We start from the raw sequence: 16,963 nt of genomic DNA on the forward strand, positions 1-16,963 counted from the left end.
TCAGTGATTCTGTAAGTGTCTCTTGCTTAACCACAGGTGGGGGGGGTCGGACTAGATGACCTCCAAGATTCCTTCTGACTGAATGATTCTGTAATTCTGTAAGGGTCTCCTGATCAAGCAGAGGGTTCGACTAGATGACCTCCAAGGTCCCTTCTGATTCAGTGATTCTGTAATTCTTTAAGGGTGTCCTGCTCTAGCAGGGCGTCAGACTAGATGACCTCCAATGTCCCCTTCCAAATCTGTGATTTTGGCAAGAGCTGCGCACAATCCAAAGCCCCGCCCGCCCAGCCCACACGTTCTTCTTGAGGCATGGATGGGCAGGTTCCTCCCTGCCCCCTCCATCTCTCAGAGTCTGGATCTGCCCCTACAGGGATGAGGGAGGGGGGGGGGTCGGACTTAATGACCTCCAAGGTTGTCATCTAGGGAGAAAAAAGACCACAGGGAAAGAGCAGGAGCTCAGCAGGCAGGCAGGAAACATGGACAGGGAAGAAGCAGGAGCTGTTGCTGGAAGGTCCTCTGCTTTATTTTCTCCAGCCAGGAGAATGCAATCAGCGCTAATGAAATGAAAAGCTGGCAGATGAGCATGTTGGAAAGGAGGTGGGTTTATTTAGTTCTGGATCAGCTGGCAGCTTGATTGGGTTACCCTAAGGATTTTTTTTGGACAGTTTTTGCAGCTTTTGTAATTCAGAGACTCGGTTTGTGTGCTTTGGTTACTAGAATATTTTAGTCTGTATTTTAGGCTAGCAATGAGTCCAAAGTGTTGACTTCTGTAGGTTTAGTCCCTTTAAGCAAATGTAATTTGCAACCTTGGACTATAAAATCTTACTTGACGAACAATTTCTACTGTAAACACTACCTGTAAACACGTCAAATAGAGGTCCCATACCTAGTTATAAAATTATTTTTAATGTCTGATTTTAAAGTCCTCAATGGCAGTTCCCTCCCTCCAATCCAGGACATGGCATAGAAGCGTTGCTTGAGCAGGGTCCGCAAGATTATCTGGGACACTACACATCCTCTTCACGCCCTGTTTTCCTTGTTACTTCCTGGGAGGAGGCTTCGTGGTATCCGTAGCAGAGCATCCAGATTCAGCCACAGTTTCATTGCATACAGCATTAATCTCGTGAACTCTCAAGCTTCTTCCTTCCGTTATACATTGAAGATAGACAGTATTTAATATTTATTTGCTACATATATGTAGGGATGTGAGTCTCTATATATGTTCTTCATAGTATGCTTAGGTGTGCGTCATGTATGTGTTTCACTTTGAGAGCGGGCAACTAAATTTCATTTTTGATGTGTGCCGTTGTGCCCACAGTAAAAAATGACAATAAAGGTTTTCTTATCTTAGCATCTTATCATATCTTACCTTGCCTTATCTTATCTTACCTTACCTTACCTTATCTTATCTTCACACATTATTAAGAGAATGTGGATGAAGACCAGGAAAAGATTCTGTCCATGTTGAAAGCAATACATAAAACCATTCTTTCAGCTTGTGACAAAATAAGACCCAACATAAAAGAACAAGATGCCAGCTTAGGTACACAAACCCAAATTTTGGACTACAACCAAAGAACTAACAACACAGAAGATAACAGAAAAAGTGGAACAATCAAATACTGAGACAGAGGATCAATTGACCAACCAATACAATTAACGGAAAATCCGGAAAAGGGAGTGACAACAAATGTAATTAGTTTTACCCAATTATCTTGAGTCTGTCTTTGGCTTTTGAAAAGTTTTCATTTGAAGGTAACCAGGCTTAATTTAAATCTAAAGCTTTTCGGCATTGCCAGAGCCTTTCAGTCACAGATTGCAACATTGTGACACATGACAGGCCTGAGGCAGCTTAAAGAGAGAAAAAAACGGAGTTTATGTGTTTCTTTATTTTGTGAGCCTTTTTTGCTTTGCACTTGATTCCTGTGTCTTTAAGCGTACAGGGAAGGGATTGGTGCCTTCTTACTACACCGTGGAAGGAGAGCACAAAAAGGAGAGAGGAAGAAGGGCTGATCAGCTAGCTGGGGGGTCTAAAAACTTAGCAACTTTAAGACCTGTGGACATGACGGCTGATGAATTCTGGGAGTTGAAGTCCACAAATCTGAAGAGGGCCAGGTCCTGAGCGAGCCGGCAGTGGTGCATATTAATAAAGATTGGATAAATTCGTCGTACATTTCTCGGTGCAGAGGGAAAAGGGGTTCAGCCAAGGAACGGCCACCGAAGAAATTAAAACTGGTTGTTTTTCTTCCTTTTTTCTACAGTTGGTAACATTTTATTAGATTGTAGAATAACATGCAAAAATACAAAAGCGAATAGTAGGACACGATGGTGAGGAAAAAGGGGGGGAAGGTGAGGGGGAGAAGGGAAAAAGAACAGAATGCCTCCGTTGCCGTAGAAGGAAGCATTAACACTGAACCTCAACTTTTTATTTTTCCATAATTTTATAAACTAGCCATTTCTACAACAACCAACGAATCTAATCAGTAAAACCCAGAATTCCCCCCCCCCTTTTTTTTTAGTCATCAAGTTTTTGACACCTTGCTAAGCACTGGTGGTACTCGAAGACTGTCCTGTCCTAAAAGGGGAACAATTTGCTAAAAAGCTCCACTTTTCTCTTCAAGCTCTCCTTGTCGACCTCCAGCATTTCCTCAGTGTAACAAGGAGCGTCCCGGTTCTCCTTCACCAGCTCGTCAATCATCTCCATCAGCTGGGCCACCTGCTCCTCTCGCTCCTCCCCCTGGGCCTTGTTGTTGAAAGCCAGGTAGCGTTTCCCGCACAGGTTCACCTGCTCCTTCAGGGCGCAGTTCCCCTTGGAGATGAACCGGTCGAGGTCCTCCCCTTCCAGATCCTCCTTCCGGGTGAACAGGAGGATCATGTAGTTCTTGGCGCTGAGGCTGAAGATCTCCTTGATCAGCTTAGCCACTTCCTCCTCCTCCTGGGTGAAACGGCCTGGGCGGATCACCTGCAGGATGACGTGCAGGCCCGGGGTGCAAAACTTCACGCACTTCCTCACTTCGGCCATCGTTTCTGACTTGGGACGCCCGGTATCAAGGAAACCGGGTGTGTCAACAACCACAACCTTCCGGCCGTTCACCATCGTCTGCTCCCTTTGGCAACATTTGGTGACGGAACCAGAAGACATCTTCGATTCGAAGATGCGGCTTCCCAGACTGGTGTTTCCCGTCGCGCTCTTCCCGTTGCCTGTTTTGCCCACCAGGACGATCCTCCGTTCGGGACCTACAACCCAAAGTGGGGGAAGGGAGAGAAGAAGGGGACAGGTCAGCAGCATTGGGAGGAGACAACCAGGCTGGCGCCCAGGGAGGCGTCAAACAGGTTATCAGCCGTGATACCCCTGCACGCTCACAAGAGGTCGACATTCAGCCCATCTTAATCTCCCAGTCATTTCCCCTGACCGTTAGTAGGTCAGATTTTTGTAGAGAGCTTAAGCTTTATGCTATATCTATCTCTATCACCTAATTTATCTCTCTCTGTCTGTCTATCTGTCTACCTATCTATCTATCTAGCCTCTATCATCTATCGTCCATGCATCCATCTATAGTAAGAGAACCAGGCTGTGCCTGAGGGAGGCATCAAACGCATCATCAGTCGTGAATCCCTCTGCACTCGTAAGAGATCTAAATTCAGCCCCCTTTGAATGCCTTTCTTATCTCCTGCTCATGTCCCTTGATCCGTTAGTAGGTCAGATTCTTGTAGCGAACTGAAGCTTTCAATAAATATTGATACTCCTGATTTTCCTGGCCCTTGATCTATCTATCTATCTATCTATCTATCTATCTATCTATCTATCTATCTATCTATCTATCTATCTACCTACCTATCTACCTATCTACCTAACTACCTATCTATCTAACTATTACCTAATTTATATCTATCTATCTATCTATCTATCTATCTATCATTTATATTTATAGTTTATATCTCTATCACCTAATATCTATCTATCTATCTATCTATCTATCTATCTATCTATCTATCTATCTATCTATCTTCTATATCTATCACCTAATTTCTATCTTATCTATCTATCTATCTATCTATCTATCTATCTATCTATCTATCTATCTATCTATCTATCTATCTATCTTCTATATCTATCACCTAATTTCTATCTTATCTATCTATCTATCTATCTATCTATCTATCTATCTATCTATCTATCTATCTATCTATCTATCTCTATCATCTAATTTATCTCTCTATCCTATATATCTCTATCACCTAATTTATCTTATCTACCTACCTACCTACTTACCTATCTACCTATCTATTACCTAATTTATATCTATCTATCTATCTATCTATCTATCTATCTATCTATCTATCTATCTTCTATATCTATCACCTAATTTCTATCTATCTATCTATCTATCTATCTATCTATCTATCTATCTATCTATCTCTATCTTCTATATCTATCATCTAATTTTATTTATCTATTATCTATCTATCTATCATCCATCCATCCATCCAGCCACCCATCCATCCATCCATCCATCCAATTGTAGGAGATAATCAGGCTGAGCCTGAGGGAGGGGTCAAACGTGTCATCAGTCATGAATCCCTACACACTGGCAAGGGGTCCAAATCCAGCCCACTTTGGGTGCCTTTCCTATCTCCCACTCATTTCCCTTTGTCTGTTAGTAGGTCAGATTCTTGTAGCGAAATAAATCTTTATATAGGTAATGCTCAACTTACAACAGTCCCTTTCAGGACCGTTCAAATGGCACTGAACAAAGGGATGCATGGCCGTTTTTCACACTCACGACCTTTGCAGCAACCCCAGGGTCACGGGATCCAAATCCGGACGCTTGGAGACTGACTCATATTTACGACGGTTGCAAGGTCCTCTTTGGCGAACCTTCCGAGGAGCAAAGTCAACGAGGGAAGCCAGATTCTCTTCACACACTGGTTGACTAACTTACCAACCACTGCGATTCACTTCATAACGGAGGCAAGAAAGGTTGTAAACTGAGGCAAAACTCACTTAACAACCAAAATGTGGGGCTCTGTTGCAGTCATTAAGTCGAGTAATATCTGTCCTCTCCCGTTTTGGAAGGCCAGAGCTGGACTGAACAACTGTGGGCAAGACTCCCTTAAATGTTTCACTTAACGACCAAAATGTTGGGCTCCATTCTGGTCATAAGTCGAGGACTACCTGCCATTTCCTGTCTGTCAAGCTTCCCTTAACAACTGTGGCAAGAAAAAATGTAAAATGGGTCAAGGCTCCCTTAAATGTCTCACTTAACGACCAAAATGTTGGGCTCCCTTCCGGTCGTAAGTCGAGATTACCTTTACTCTTCTGTCTGGGGAGCTCCAGACTTCCCTTAGCAATTGAGGTGAGAAAAACCCTAAAATGGGACAAAGCTCCCTTAAACGTCTCACTTAACGACCAGAATTTTGGGCTCCATCTGGGTCGTAAGTTGAGGACTCCTTGTCCCCCCCCCCCGAGGACTGCAGCTCTGACCAAAGTGCCCCCCCCAAACACATTACCTCGGATGTTTGCAGACATTTCCAGACCAAAGTTGATCAGCCCAAACCGATAACTTTCTGGGTGAAAAGAGAAACTGAGTCACGCCGAAGAAGAGAATCGCGTTGCTCGGAGCTGGCCGGGATCTCTCCTCCCCCTCCCTCCCCAGAAGACCCCCGGGAGGGGGGGTCTCAAAGAGGGCCACCCCCTCCTGACTATCCTGGGGAGGGGTGACCCATCGGATCCTTCCCCCCCCCGGCCCATTTTCAATTGGGGGGGGACAGATGCTGGAGGGTTTCCGGAAATTGGAGGGGGGGGCACTTCAGTGCACCCTGCGGGACTGTCTCCAAGGGCTGCCCCCTTTCATTTGAGACCCCCCCCAGACAGCAGGGGAGGGGTCTCTGCTGAATTTTGTGGGGGGGGCGGGAAGGTGGAGAAGGAAGTGGCGAGAAAGGCCAAGAATTGGGGAGGGGGCTACGGCGGGCTAGCTCCGTGCCTTTTTTTGAGGGGGGGCTTTTCTGATTGGGGAGGGCTGCTGCAGCCCCCCTCCCCTATAAGGCACTGACTGGGAGGGGCTTTGGGCAAGAGCAGGGGGTCTCTGCTGAATTTCCTGCAGGGGGGGGGAGGAGGGAAGTGGCTGTAGGAGCTAAGAGGTGGCTTTTGAGGGGGGGGTCTTTCCTGGTTGGGAAGCCCCCTCCCCATCCTTCCCATGGCTGAAGACAGACAGACAGACAGACACACACACACACATACACACTGTTGGAGCAGGAGACCCTGACTGAATCACAGAATGACAGCCTGTGAAGGGACCCTGGAGGTCATCTAGTCCAGCCCCCTGCTCAAGTAGCAGACCCTGACCGAATCCCAGAAGGACAAGAGAGCGAAGGGACCCCGGAGGTCATCTAGTCCGACCCCCTGCTCGAGCAGGAGACCCTGACCGAATCCCAGAAGGACAAGAGAGCGAAAGGGACCCTGGAGGTCATCTAGTCCAGCCCCCTTCTCGAGAAGGACACCCTGACCGAATCCCAGAAGGACAAGAGCGCGAAAGGGACCCTGGAGGTCATCTAGTCTGACCCCCTGCTCAAGCAGGAGACCCTGACCGAATCCCAGAAGGACAAGAGCGCAAAAGGGACCCTGGAGGTCATCTAGTCCAGCCCCCTGCTCGAGCAGGAGACCCTTAGAGAATCATAGAATGACAGGCATGAAGGGACACTGGAGGTCATCTAGTCCGGCCCCCTGCTCGAGCAGGAGACCCTGACAATCCCAGAAGGACAAGAGCGCGAAAGGGAGCTGGGAGGTCATCTAGTCCAACCCCCTACCCCCCACTCCGGATTTTCTTCCTCTTGGCATGAATTCCAGGAGCCAAGCATTGGGGAGGGGGCTGGGGCGGGCTGGATCGGTGCCTTGTTTTCGGGGAGGGGGTCTTTCCTGGTTGGAGAGCCCCCTCCCCACCCTTCCCACGGCACTGACCGGGGGGGGGGGGATTTGGGCAGCCAGGGCTAGAGGAGACCCCCAGATCCTTCTCCTCCTCCTGCCTGCCTGCTGGAGGGGGGGGGAGGAGATTCAGGCGACCCTCCCCCACACCACCTTTCTATCCCCGAAGAGCCGAGAAGTCTCGACCGGTTGGACACCCACCTGCCTCTCCGCTGCGAGGGGTTTCCGTCTCTTCAGCAGAGAGCCGCATATAAATCGCCTGGACGGGGCGGGGGCGGGGGGCAGGACGGGGGGGGGAGAGCAGAGTCTCTCCTCGGCCTCGGATTGGCTGCGGCAGCCCTCTCCCCCCCTCCCCCGCGGAGCCTGGGCTGTCCCTGAAGTGGGGAGGGGGCGTCTGAATCCTTCCTGGGGGGGAGAATTATGGGGTGGGTGGCTGGGGGGATTTCCGTGGACCGGGGGAGGGGGGCTCTTTCCTGCCCTGCCCCGCCCCATGAATGAACAAGAGTCGGAAGGGAGCTGGGAGGTCATCTAGTCCAACCCAAACGCCCCCCCCCCAGCCCGCCGCCCCCCCCTCCCGTCGAGCAGGGGGAGCCTTACGGATTTACAGAATTTTGCAGACATTTTTACAGACATTTACACAGTCAGAAGGGACCTTAGAGGTCATCTAGTCCAACACACACACACACACACACACACAAACACGCACACAAACACGCACGCACCCCCGCTCGAGACCCTTGCCGACTCACACAATTGGAAGGGAGCCTGGAGGTCATCTAGTCCAACCCCCGGCTCGAGCAGGAGACCCTGACAGAATCATAGGACAGGCTTGAAGGGACCCTGGAGGTCATCTAGTCCAACACACACACAGACACACACACACACACACACACACACACGCTCGAGCATGAGACCCTTACCGAATGACACAATTGGAAGGGACCCCGGAGGTCATCTAGTCCAACCCCCTGCTCGAGCAGGAGACCCTTCCAGAATCACTGAATCAGAAGGGACCTTAGAGGCCATCTAGTCCAACACACACACACACACACACACAGGCTCGAGCAGGAGACCCTTACCGAATGACACCCTTGGAAGGGACCCTGGAGGTCATCTAGTCCAACTCCGTGCTCGAGCAGGAGACCCTCACAGAATCACTGAATCAGAAGGGATCTTGGAGGTCATCTAGTCCAACACACACACACACACACACGCTCGAGCAGGAGACCCTTGCTGAATCACACAATTGGAAGGGACCCTGGAGGTCATGTAGTCCATCCCCCTGCTCGAGCAGGAGACCCTTCCAGAATCACAGAATGACAGAGTGCAAAGGGACCCATGGAGGTCATCCACTCCAACCGCCTGCTCGAGCAGGAGACCCGCTACCGAATTCCAGAACGACGACAGTCGGAAGGGAGCCGGGAGGTCATCTAGTCCAGCCCTCCCCAGCCGCCCGCTTTTCTCCCTCTTTGCACGAATCCCAGCCTCTTCCAGGAAAGGGGTCGTTTTCCCCCCCCCCACCTTCCCCTCCGCCTGGCCCTCTCTGCGACTGCGCGAGCTGCGAGGGGCAAACGAAAGCGAAAACGGCCGAGGGTCGCTGCAGCTGTCTGGAATCACGTGGTTGCAGAGAAGACGTCTCTTCTTGGCAGAGACCCCCCCCCCCCAAAATATCTCAGCTGACAGGCAGCTGTCAACCATTCGGGGCGGGGGAAGAACAGCCCCCCCCCGTTAAACAGCTGCCCCTATTAATAGCAAGCGGGGACGCCCCCCCCTCCCCTCCCCCCGTCCCTGGAGGGGCAGATCCGGACTCTGAGAAGGGGAGGGGGCGGGGAGGACCCCCGCCCAGCCCTGCCTCGAGAAGAACGGGTGGGTCGGGCGGGCGGGGGGGGCTTTGGCTCGCGCGCAGCTCTGGCCACAATCACGGATTTGGAAGGGGACCTTGGAGGTCCTCGAGTCCGACCCCTCCCCCGCCGCCGCCAACGCTCCAGCAAGAGACCTTTACAGAATCCACTGAATCAGAAGGGAGCCTTGGAGGTCATCTAGTCCGACCCCCTGCTCCAGCAGGAGACCCTTACAGAATCACTGAGTCAGAAGGGACCTCGGAGGTCATCTAGTCCAACTCCCCCCCCCCCGCTTGTGTAGGAGACCCTTACAGAATTACAGAATCACTTGAGTTAGAAGGGACCTTGGAAGTCAACACATACACACACACACACACACACACACACACACACACAATCGAGCAAGAGACTTACCGAATCACACAGTTGGAAGGGACCTTGGAGGTCATCTAGTCCAACCCCCTGCTCGAGCAGAAGACCCTTACAGAATCACAGAAAGCCAGAGTGTCATCTAGTCCGACCCCCTCCCCGCACCCGCTGAAGCAGGAGACCCTTACAGAATCACTGAGTCAAAAGGGACCTTGGAGGTCATCTAGTCCAACCCCCCCACACTCAAGTAGGGGACTCTTACAGAATCACAGAGTCAGAAGGGGCCTTCGAAGTCATCTAGTCCAACACACACACACACACACACACACACACACACACACACACGGACAGCACACGCTCGACCATGAGACCCTTGCCGAATCACACAATTGGAAGGGACCCTGGAGGTCATCTAGTCCAATCCCCTGCTCCAGCAGGAGACCCTTACAGAATCACTGAATCAGAAGAGACCTTGGAGGTCATCTAGTCCAACACACACATACGCATACACACACACAAACACACACGCATGCACTCGAGCAGGAGAGCCTTAGCGAATCACACAATTGGAAGGGACCTTGGAGGTCATCTAGTCCAACCCCCTGCTCGAGCAAGAAACCCTTACAGCATCATAGAATGACAGGCTTGAAGGGACCCTGGAGGTCATCTAGTCCAACCCCCTGCTCGAGCAGGAGACCCTTACAGAATCACTGAATCAGAAGGGAGCCTTGGAGGTCATCTAGTCCAACCCCGTGCTCCAGCAGGAGACCCTTACAGAATTACAGAATCACTCAGTCAGAAGGGATCTTGGAGGTCATCTAGCCCAACACACACCCCGCACCCACTCGAGCAGGAGACTCTTACAGAATCACTGAAGGTCCTTGGAGATCATCTAGTCCAACTGCTCCCCCCCCCTTGTGTAGGAGACCTTTACAGAATTACAGAATCACTCAGTCAGAAGGGACCTTGGAAGTCAACACACACACACACACACATGCACACGCACACGCTGGAGCAGGAGACTCTTACCGAATCACACAATTGGAAGGGACCTGGGAGGTCATCTAGTCCAACCCAAACGCCCCCCCCCACCCGCCGCCCCCCTCCTCCCGTCGAGCAGGGGGAGCCTTACGGATTTATAGAATTTTGCAGACATTTCAACAGAAATTTAGAGTCAGAAGGGACCTTAGAGGTCATCTAGTCCAGTGGTTCTTAACCTTTTTGAACGAATTGCCCCCTTGAGCCAATGAGGAAGTCGTCATCGCCCCCCTCCCCCCAAAACAACCTCTCAATCACAACATAGGAAATAATTCTTCAATTTATGCAAACCCTTTTTTTTGTTTCCTTTAAAACTGTCATCAGGACATATCGATGCAAATACTTTATTTCCAGTCTTTTTCCCCTATCTCAACTGTGTGTGAGAAATTTTATTCCCAAACTTCGTGATACGTGCATTTCGTGATGATCTTCTTTATTCAAAACACTTCAATGCAATGACCAACGAAAACAAAATTCAACTGCAAGAAAGTGAAATGCCCAAAAAGAAAAACAGTAACATTTCATGACTGAATTACAAGTCAAATTTAAGACGCAAAAAAGAAATATAAAAAGGGCACAAGAACAAACCGCAATGCAGGAACTAAGAATTTCAAGACGCAAACTCTGAAACTCAATGAAGATTCGAGGAAACTATATAGCAGTGGTTCTCAACCTGTGGGTGGGGACCCCATTTGGGGTCGAACGACCATTTCACGGGGGTCGCCAAACAACGCAGTCCGCCATTTTATTCCCCCTTTTCCTTAGCTGTGCTCCTCCCTTTTATTCTATTGGCTTTGGAAAGCCAATAGAATAGACTCTCTTGAACAGAGTCTCATTCTATTGGCTTTCCAAAGCCAATAGGAATGGTCCAGGCTGTCTCTGCCCTGCTGAGCCCGCCAAAAGTCCCATTCTGCAAACGGGGCTGCACCAGTTGAGTAGTCCTCAACTTACGACCGTTTGGGGGTCACGGCATTAAAAAGGTTGAGAACCACTGTTTTGGATCATCTTTTTCCGATCGAATTCTGCCTGCTGTTTATAAATAAATCTTTTTCCGATCGCGTTTAGATCGCGTTTAGATTTTCAGGCGTGCCCACCGTGATAGGTCCATACCCCGTTCTTTGAATTCCGGCCTGTGCTTTAATTTCCCTTCCTTATTCAAAGCGTCTCGATAAGTCACAATTTTCTCATTGTTGATTTAAGTTTGGCCGAACACTTTTGAGGACATTTCGGCGACGTTTCGAGACCAACCACTTGCCTTAGCAAGGGGTCAAAAACTCGACGGACGGGGGGGGGAGGAAAAAAGGGATACAGTACAGGTAGACTTACAATAGCTTGCTTACTGACGGTCGGAAGTTACGACGGCACGGGAAAACGTTTTGACGATTTCTCACCCTGAGGGCCGCTGATTGACACCCGGAGGCTGGGCAACTTGACTCATACTTAGGACGGTCGCAGCGTCCCCCCCCGGGGGTGTGGTGGTCACGTGATCCGCTGTTGCGACCTACTGTCTCCTGGGGGGGAGGGGACGAAAATGGGGTGTCCGAAGGAAGCCCTGGGACACCCCATTGTTGTCCCCTCCCCCCCAGAAAACAGTAGGTCGCAACTGCGGATCGGGACACCCCACTGTCATCCTCTCCCCCCCAGGAGATAGTACGTCACACCAGTGGATCACGTGACCCCCCCGGGGGGACGCTGCGACCGCCCTAAATACGAGTCAAGTTGCCAAGCCTCCGGATCCTAAACATCCTCAAGGCGTTCGCCCAAACTTAATCACCGGTGAGAAAATTGTGACTTATCAAGACGTTTTGAATCCTGAAGGGAAATTAAAACACAGACAAAAATTAGAAGAATAGGGCGTGGACCTATCACAGTGGGCACACCGGAAAGTGTAAACGCCCAGAGACTAAGGACTAAGGCTAAGGACCGAAGGAAAGGATGGTGTGTGTGTGTGTGTGTGTGTGCGTGTGTGTGTGTGTGTGTGTGTGAAGGCTGGGGGGGAATGTGGAAAAGGCATGGCCCAATGAGGGCTGGAGTTGAGGCCGGAGACAGGCCCAAACTTCTTTGGCCACTGGACAGCTGACCCTTCCTTCTTTGCCTGCCGGACGAGGAAACCCAGGGCAATCTGGCAAAGGGACGCGCTGAAAGTGAAAGGTGGGGGACCGAACGGAGGCTCGCTTGCCATTGCAGGAGGGACCCCCCCCCACTTCCAAGGTGGAAAGCTTTCGGGGGAGCACCCTTCGTTCTGACCCACCCCTGGAGTAGATTCCCCTCGTTCCATCTCCCCCTGTGGCAGCTGTCTAAGGAAAACGTGAATTTACCCCAGGAAAACAGGAAGGGGTGAGAAAGAAGCTCAAGGCTGCCCTGCCTTGATGCTCTTTGGTGCCAGCGGGAGCGAAGGGGAGACACTTTCAGGATTCTGCTGCTGTCATTTCGACCAATAAAGGCTCACTTGCCATGCAGGAGGGACCCCCCCCTCCTGCTTCCAGGGTGGAAAACTTTTGGGGGAGCACGCTGCATTCTGACCTACCCCTTCAGTAGATTCCCCTCATTCCAACTCCCCCCGTGGCAGCTGTCTAAGGAAAACGTGAATTTACCCCGGGAAAACAGGAAGGGGTGAGAAAGAAGCTCAAGCCTGCGTTTCTTTGATGCTCTTTGTTGCCAGCGGGAGTGAAGGGGAGACACTTTCAGGATTCTGCTGCTGTCATTTAGACCAATAAAGGCTTGCTTGTCGTGCAGGAGGGACCCCTCCCTCTCCCATCGGCAGAGCACCCTGCATTCTGACCCACCCCTCGAGTAGATTCCCCTCGTTCCCTGCCCCCCTCCCCCTCTGCGAGTGGGTTGCTGCGTGGATCCGGCTAAGCTAGAGGTGACCGACCAGGCTGTTCTCCCCCAAATCCCGCCTTCAAAACACACGGCTTCTTTCCAAAGCGAGGAGGAGATTTAATAAAAAGGTTTTCATAAGAAGAACCGACAGGATTTCCCTCGTGAGTCCAGATTCACCATTGGAAGGCGGTGTGGAAAAGTACAGAGACGGCCTTTCAGGAAACGGGCGGCACCTGTATAAGGAAAATGTGAATTCACCCCGGGAAAACAGGAACAGGTGAGCAAGAACCCCAAGGCTGCCCGGCCTTGAGGCGCTTTGGTGCCAGCGGGAGCGACGGGGAGACACTTTCAAGATTCTGCTACTATAATCGGTACCGGACAAAGTCTACTATTTCTTGTGTCGGTGGTTTCTCGGCCTGGTCTGCCTCGAAGGATTGACAGATGGGGAAGCCCCAAAGAAAACATGTAGGAAAACAGGGATTCGCCCCAGGAAAACAGGAATGGGGGAGAAAGAACCTCAAGGCTGTCCTGCCTTGATGCTCTTTGGTGCCAGCGGGAGCAAACGGGAGACATTTTCAAGATTCTGCTACTATAATCAGTACCAACAAAGTCTAATATTTCTTGTGTCGGTGGTTTGTCGGCCTGGTCTGCCTCGAAGGATTGACAGATGGGGAAGCCCCAAAGAAAACATGTAGGAAAACACGGATTCGCCCCAGGAAAACAGGAACGGGTGAGATAGAACCTCAAGGCTGTCCTGCCTCGATGCGCTTTGGTGCCAGCGAGAGTGAAGGGGAGATGCTACTGTCATTTATCCCAATAAAGTCCAGCTCTAACATTTCTTGTGTTGGTGGTTTCCTGGCCTGGTCTCCCTCGAAGGATTGAGAGACGGGAAGCACGAAAGAGAGTGTCTTTCCAAAGGGTCCAAGCTGGTAGGGAATGAGGCTATGGACCCGGCAGACACGGGTGTGGGGGCAGGTTATTGAAGAAAGTCCGTCATCCTGGGGGGAGAAATCGGCTTCTCGGGAGGAGGAAGTGGCTTGGGGTGATTCCGCCACGACTCGGGTTCGTCGGAGGTCTCCCGGCGAGAGCTGGATTCGAACGGAACAAAAGGGGGGAAACGCAGGGCTGTGGCCTGTGGGAGAGCTGCCCCCGAGAGGAAAGGATCGAGTAGGAAGACTTTGGGGTGTTTTTTTTTTTTAGAGAAGAGAGCACCAGGAGAAATTCTTCTTTGTCTTATACTGCTTTTCGTCCTTCTTCATCATGTCTTCCGTGTAATACGGCGCTTCGCGGTTCATGAACACCAGCTGATCAATCATGCTCATCAGCTGGTCCATCTGGGTCTCTTGTTCTTTGCCTTCGGCCTTGTTGTCGAAAGCCAGGATCCGGGACCCGCATTCGGAGACTTGATCCCGAAGAGAGGAATCATCCTCGGACAGGAATTGCTCCAGAGTTTTCTCTTCCAGGTCCTCTTTCCGGGAGAACAAGAGGATCATGTAATGCTTGGCATTGAGGTTGAAGATCTCCTTGATCAGCTTAGCCACGTCCTTCTCCTCCTGGGAAAAACGGCCCGGACGAATCACCTGCACGATGACGTGCGGGCCCGGGGCGCACATCTTCACGCACTTCTTCACTTCCTCCGCCGTTTTGTGCGGTGGAACCTTGGTGTCGAAAAAGCCCGGCGTGTCCACCACCACAATCTTACTGCCGTTCCACGACGCCTCCTTCCTTTCGCAAGACACAGTGACGGAGTTAGGCGACGCCACCGCGTAAAAGGCTTTGCTTCCCAGGATGGCGTTTCCCGTCGCGCTTTTCCCATTCCCGGTCTTGCCCACCAGGACGATCCTCCGCTCGGGCCCTGCAACGCAACGGGGGGAGGACGCACAAAAGGCGACCCGGATCAGCCGTGTACGCACGTCATCACAGCCTGTCCCTCCACCCAGGAGAGCGAGTCCCAACTCACTCCCGCCCCCACCCCCTCACCCTCAGGGACCCAAAACGTTACATTCGATGCTTGCAGCCATTTCCAGAAGATTCCAGAAGATTCCCACAGGACAAATCACGATCTTTCTGGGGGAAAAAAGCGAAACAGACTCAGCCAAAGGAGAGACTTGCCCAGCTTGGAGATGGACAGGGCCCCTCCCTTCCCTCCAGAAGAACACAGGCAGCGATTGGAGAGAGAGGGATTAAAAGCGATCCCTCCACGCCCTCCCCACAGACTTGAGGCTTGCCCGGCTCGGAGATAGACAGGGGGCCCCCTTCTCTCCAGAAGACACAGGCAGAGATTGGAGAGAGAGGGATTAAAAGCGATCCCTCCAGCCGCTCCCCACAAATTTGAGGTTTGCCGGCTCGGAGATGGACAGGGCCCCCCTTCCCTCCAGAAGACACAGGCAGCGATTGGAGAGAGAGGGATTAAAAGCGATCCCTCCAGCCCCTCCCCACAGACTTGAGGCTTGCCCGGCTCGAAGATAGATGGGCCCACCTCCCTCCAGAAGACACAGGCAGCGATTGGAGAGACAGGGATTAAAAGCGATCCCTCGAGGCCCTCCCCACAAATTTGAGGTTTGCCAGCTCAGAGATGGACAGGGCCCCCCTCCCTCCAGAAGACACAGGCAGAGATTGGAGAGAGAGGGATTAAAAGCGATCCCTCCACACCCTCCCCATAGACTTGAGGCTTGCCCGGGAGATTCGAAGACACAGGCATTGGAGAGAGAGGGATTAAAAGCGATCCCTGGCCCTCCCCACAGACTTGAGGCCCCACCGGAGATAGACAGGGGCCCCCCTCCAGAAGACACAGGCAGCGATTGGAGAGAGAGGGATTAAAAGCGATCCCTCCTCCCCTCCCCACAGACTTGAGGCGGAGTCATCCCGATCCCTCCTTTCTCCTCCCCTGCTTTGGGGCTTCGGGAAAGGTGGGAATCGATCCCCAAACGCCAGCCTTCAGCTGGATCCCGCTTCAGTGCCAGCCTGCCTCCACCAATCAATCAGAAAAACAGCCGGAAGGGACCTTTGGAGGTCATCTTGTCCAACCCCCTGCCGAAGCGGGAGACCCTTACGGAGTCAGAGAAGAGCAGAGTTCGAAAGGATTCTCCAAAGCACCGGAGGGCGGGAGAAGAAAGCACGCTTGGAGATTGACCAAGGAGAGAAGCAACCTGGAATGAAGGAGAGAGTTCCTGACAGGGAGGACGATTCAGCGGTGGAACTGCTTGCCACCAGAAATTGTGGGCGCTCCATCACTGGACGTTTTTTGAAGAAGAGACAAGACAGTCACTTGTCTGAGACGGTAGCAGCTGAGACGGAGGGGTGGCAGGGGGAGGGAGAGAGGGAGTCAGCAAGGGTAGGGGGTCTTCTGCTCGAGCAGGGGGCTGGACTAGATGGCCTCCGAGGTCCCTTCCCCACTCTGTGAATCTGGCGGGGGGGGGCTCCTGCTCAAGCAGGGGGCTGGACTAGATGGCCTCCGAGGCCCCTTCCCCACTCTGTGAATCTGGCAGGGGGGCTCCTGCTCGAGCAGGGGGCTGGACTTGATGCCCTCCAGGTCCCTCCCCACTCTGTGAATCTGGTGGGGGGCTCCTGCTCGAGCAGGGGGCTGGACTAGATGCTCCAAGGCCCCTTCCCCACTCTGTGAATCTGGCGGGGGCTCCGCTTGAGCAGGGGGCTGGACTAGATGCCCTCCGAGGCCCCTTCCCCACTCTGTGAATCTGGCGGGGGGGGGCTCCTGTTCGAGCAGGGGGCTGGACTAGATGGCCTCCGAGGCCCCTTCCCACGCGGTGCTTCTAAGTGCCAAGCTCGTCTGTCGAAGGCCCCCCCCTCCCTCCCTCCCTCCTCCCCCCCACTTTCTACCCGGCTCGACCTGTCGGACAGCAACCTGAGCGAGTCTCCAGCTGGGCGCGGAGGGGGTCGCGTCTGCCTCTCAGCTGCTTCCCCCGACGGGCTGCGGGCTGCTTTCGCTTCTGCGGGGGGGGGGAGGAATCGC

General features: G+C 52.1%; 1 protein-coding gene across 8 annotated transcripts; it reads right to left on the reverse strand.

Moving 5' to 3' along the window:
- Nucleotides 1-2,479: 2,479 nt before the first annotated feature.
- LOC120311947 (GTPase IMAP family member 9-like) lies at nucleotides 2,480-16,963 on the reverse strand. Of its 8 annotated transcripts, none has more exons than XM_039352060.1 (4): nucleotides 16,856-16,955; nucleotides 16,047-16,142; nucleotides 14,996-15,060; nucleotides 14,180-14,848 (listed from the first exon to the last, which is right to left on the reverse strand). In XM_039352060.1, the coding sequence occupies exons 3-4, from the start codon at nucleotides 15,012-15,014 to the stop codon at nucleotides 14,190-14,192; spliced, it is 678 nt and encodes a 225-aa protein (XP_039207994.1). In that variant the 5' UTR covers nucleotides 15,015-15,060; nucleotides 16,047-16,142; nucleotides 16,856-16,955; the 3' UTR covers nucleotides 14,180-14,189. The 8 variants fall into 8 exon arrangements, with proteins under 8 accessions (XP_039207988.1, XP_039207990.1, XP_039207989.1 ...); XM_039352061.1 differs by having other exon boundaries at nucleotides 16,841-16,909; XM_039352054.1 differs by lacking the exons at nucleotides 14,180-14,848; nucleotides 14,996-15,060; nucleotides 16,047-16,142 and adding exons at nucleotides 2,480-3,237; nucleotides 5,512-5,568 and having other exon boundaries at nucleotides 16,856-16,931.

The sequence above is a fragment of the Crotalus tigris genome, unplaced genomic scaffold, assembly GCF_016545835.1.
Source record: "Crotalus tigris isolate CLP2741 ecotype Arizona unplaced genomic scaffold, ASM1654583v1 scf7180000018403.257466, whole genome shotgun sequence".
Classification (NCBI taxonomy): domain Eukaryota; kingdom Metazoa; phylum Chordata; class Lepidosauria; order Squamata; family Viperidae; genus Crotalus; species Crotalus tigris.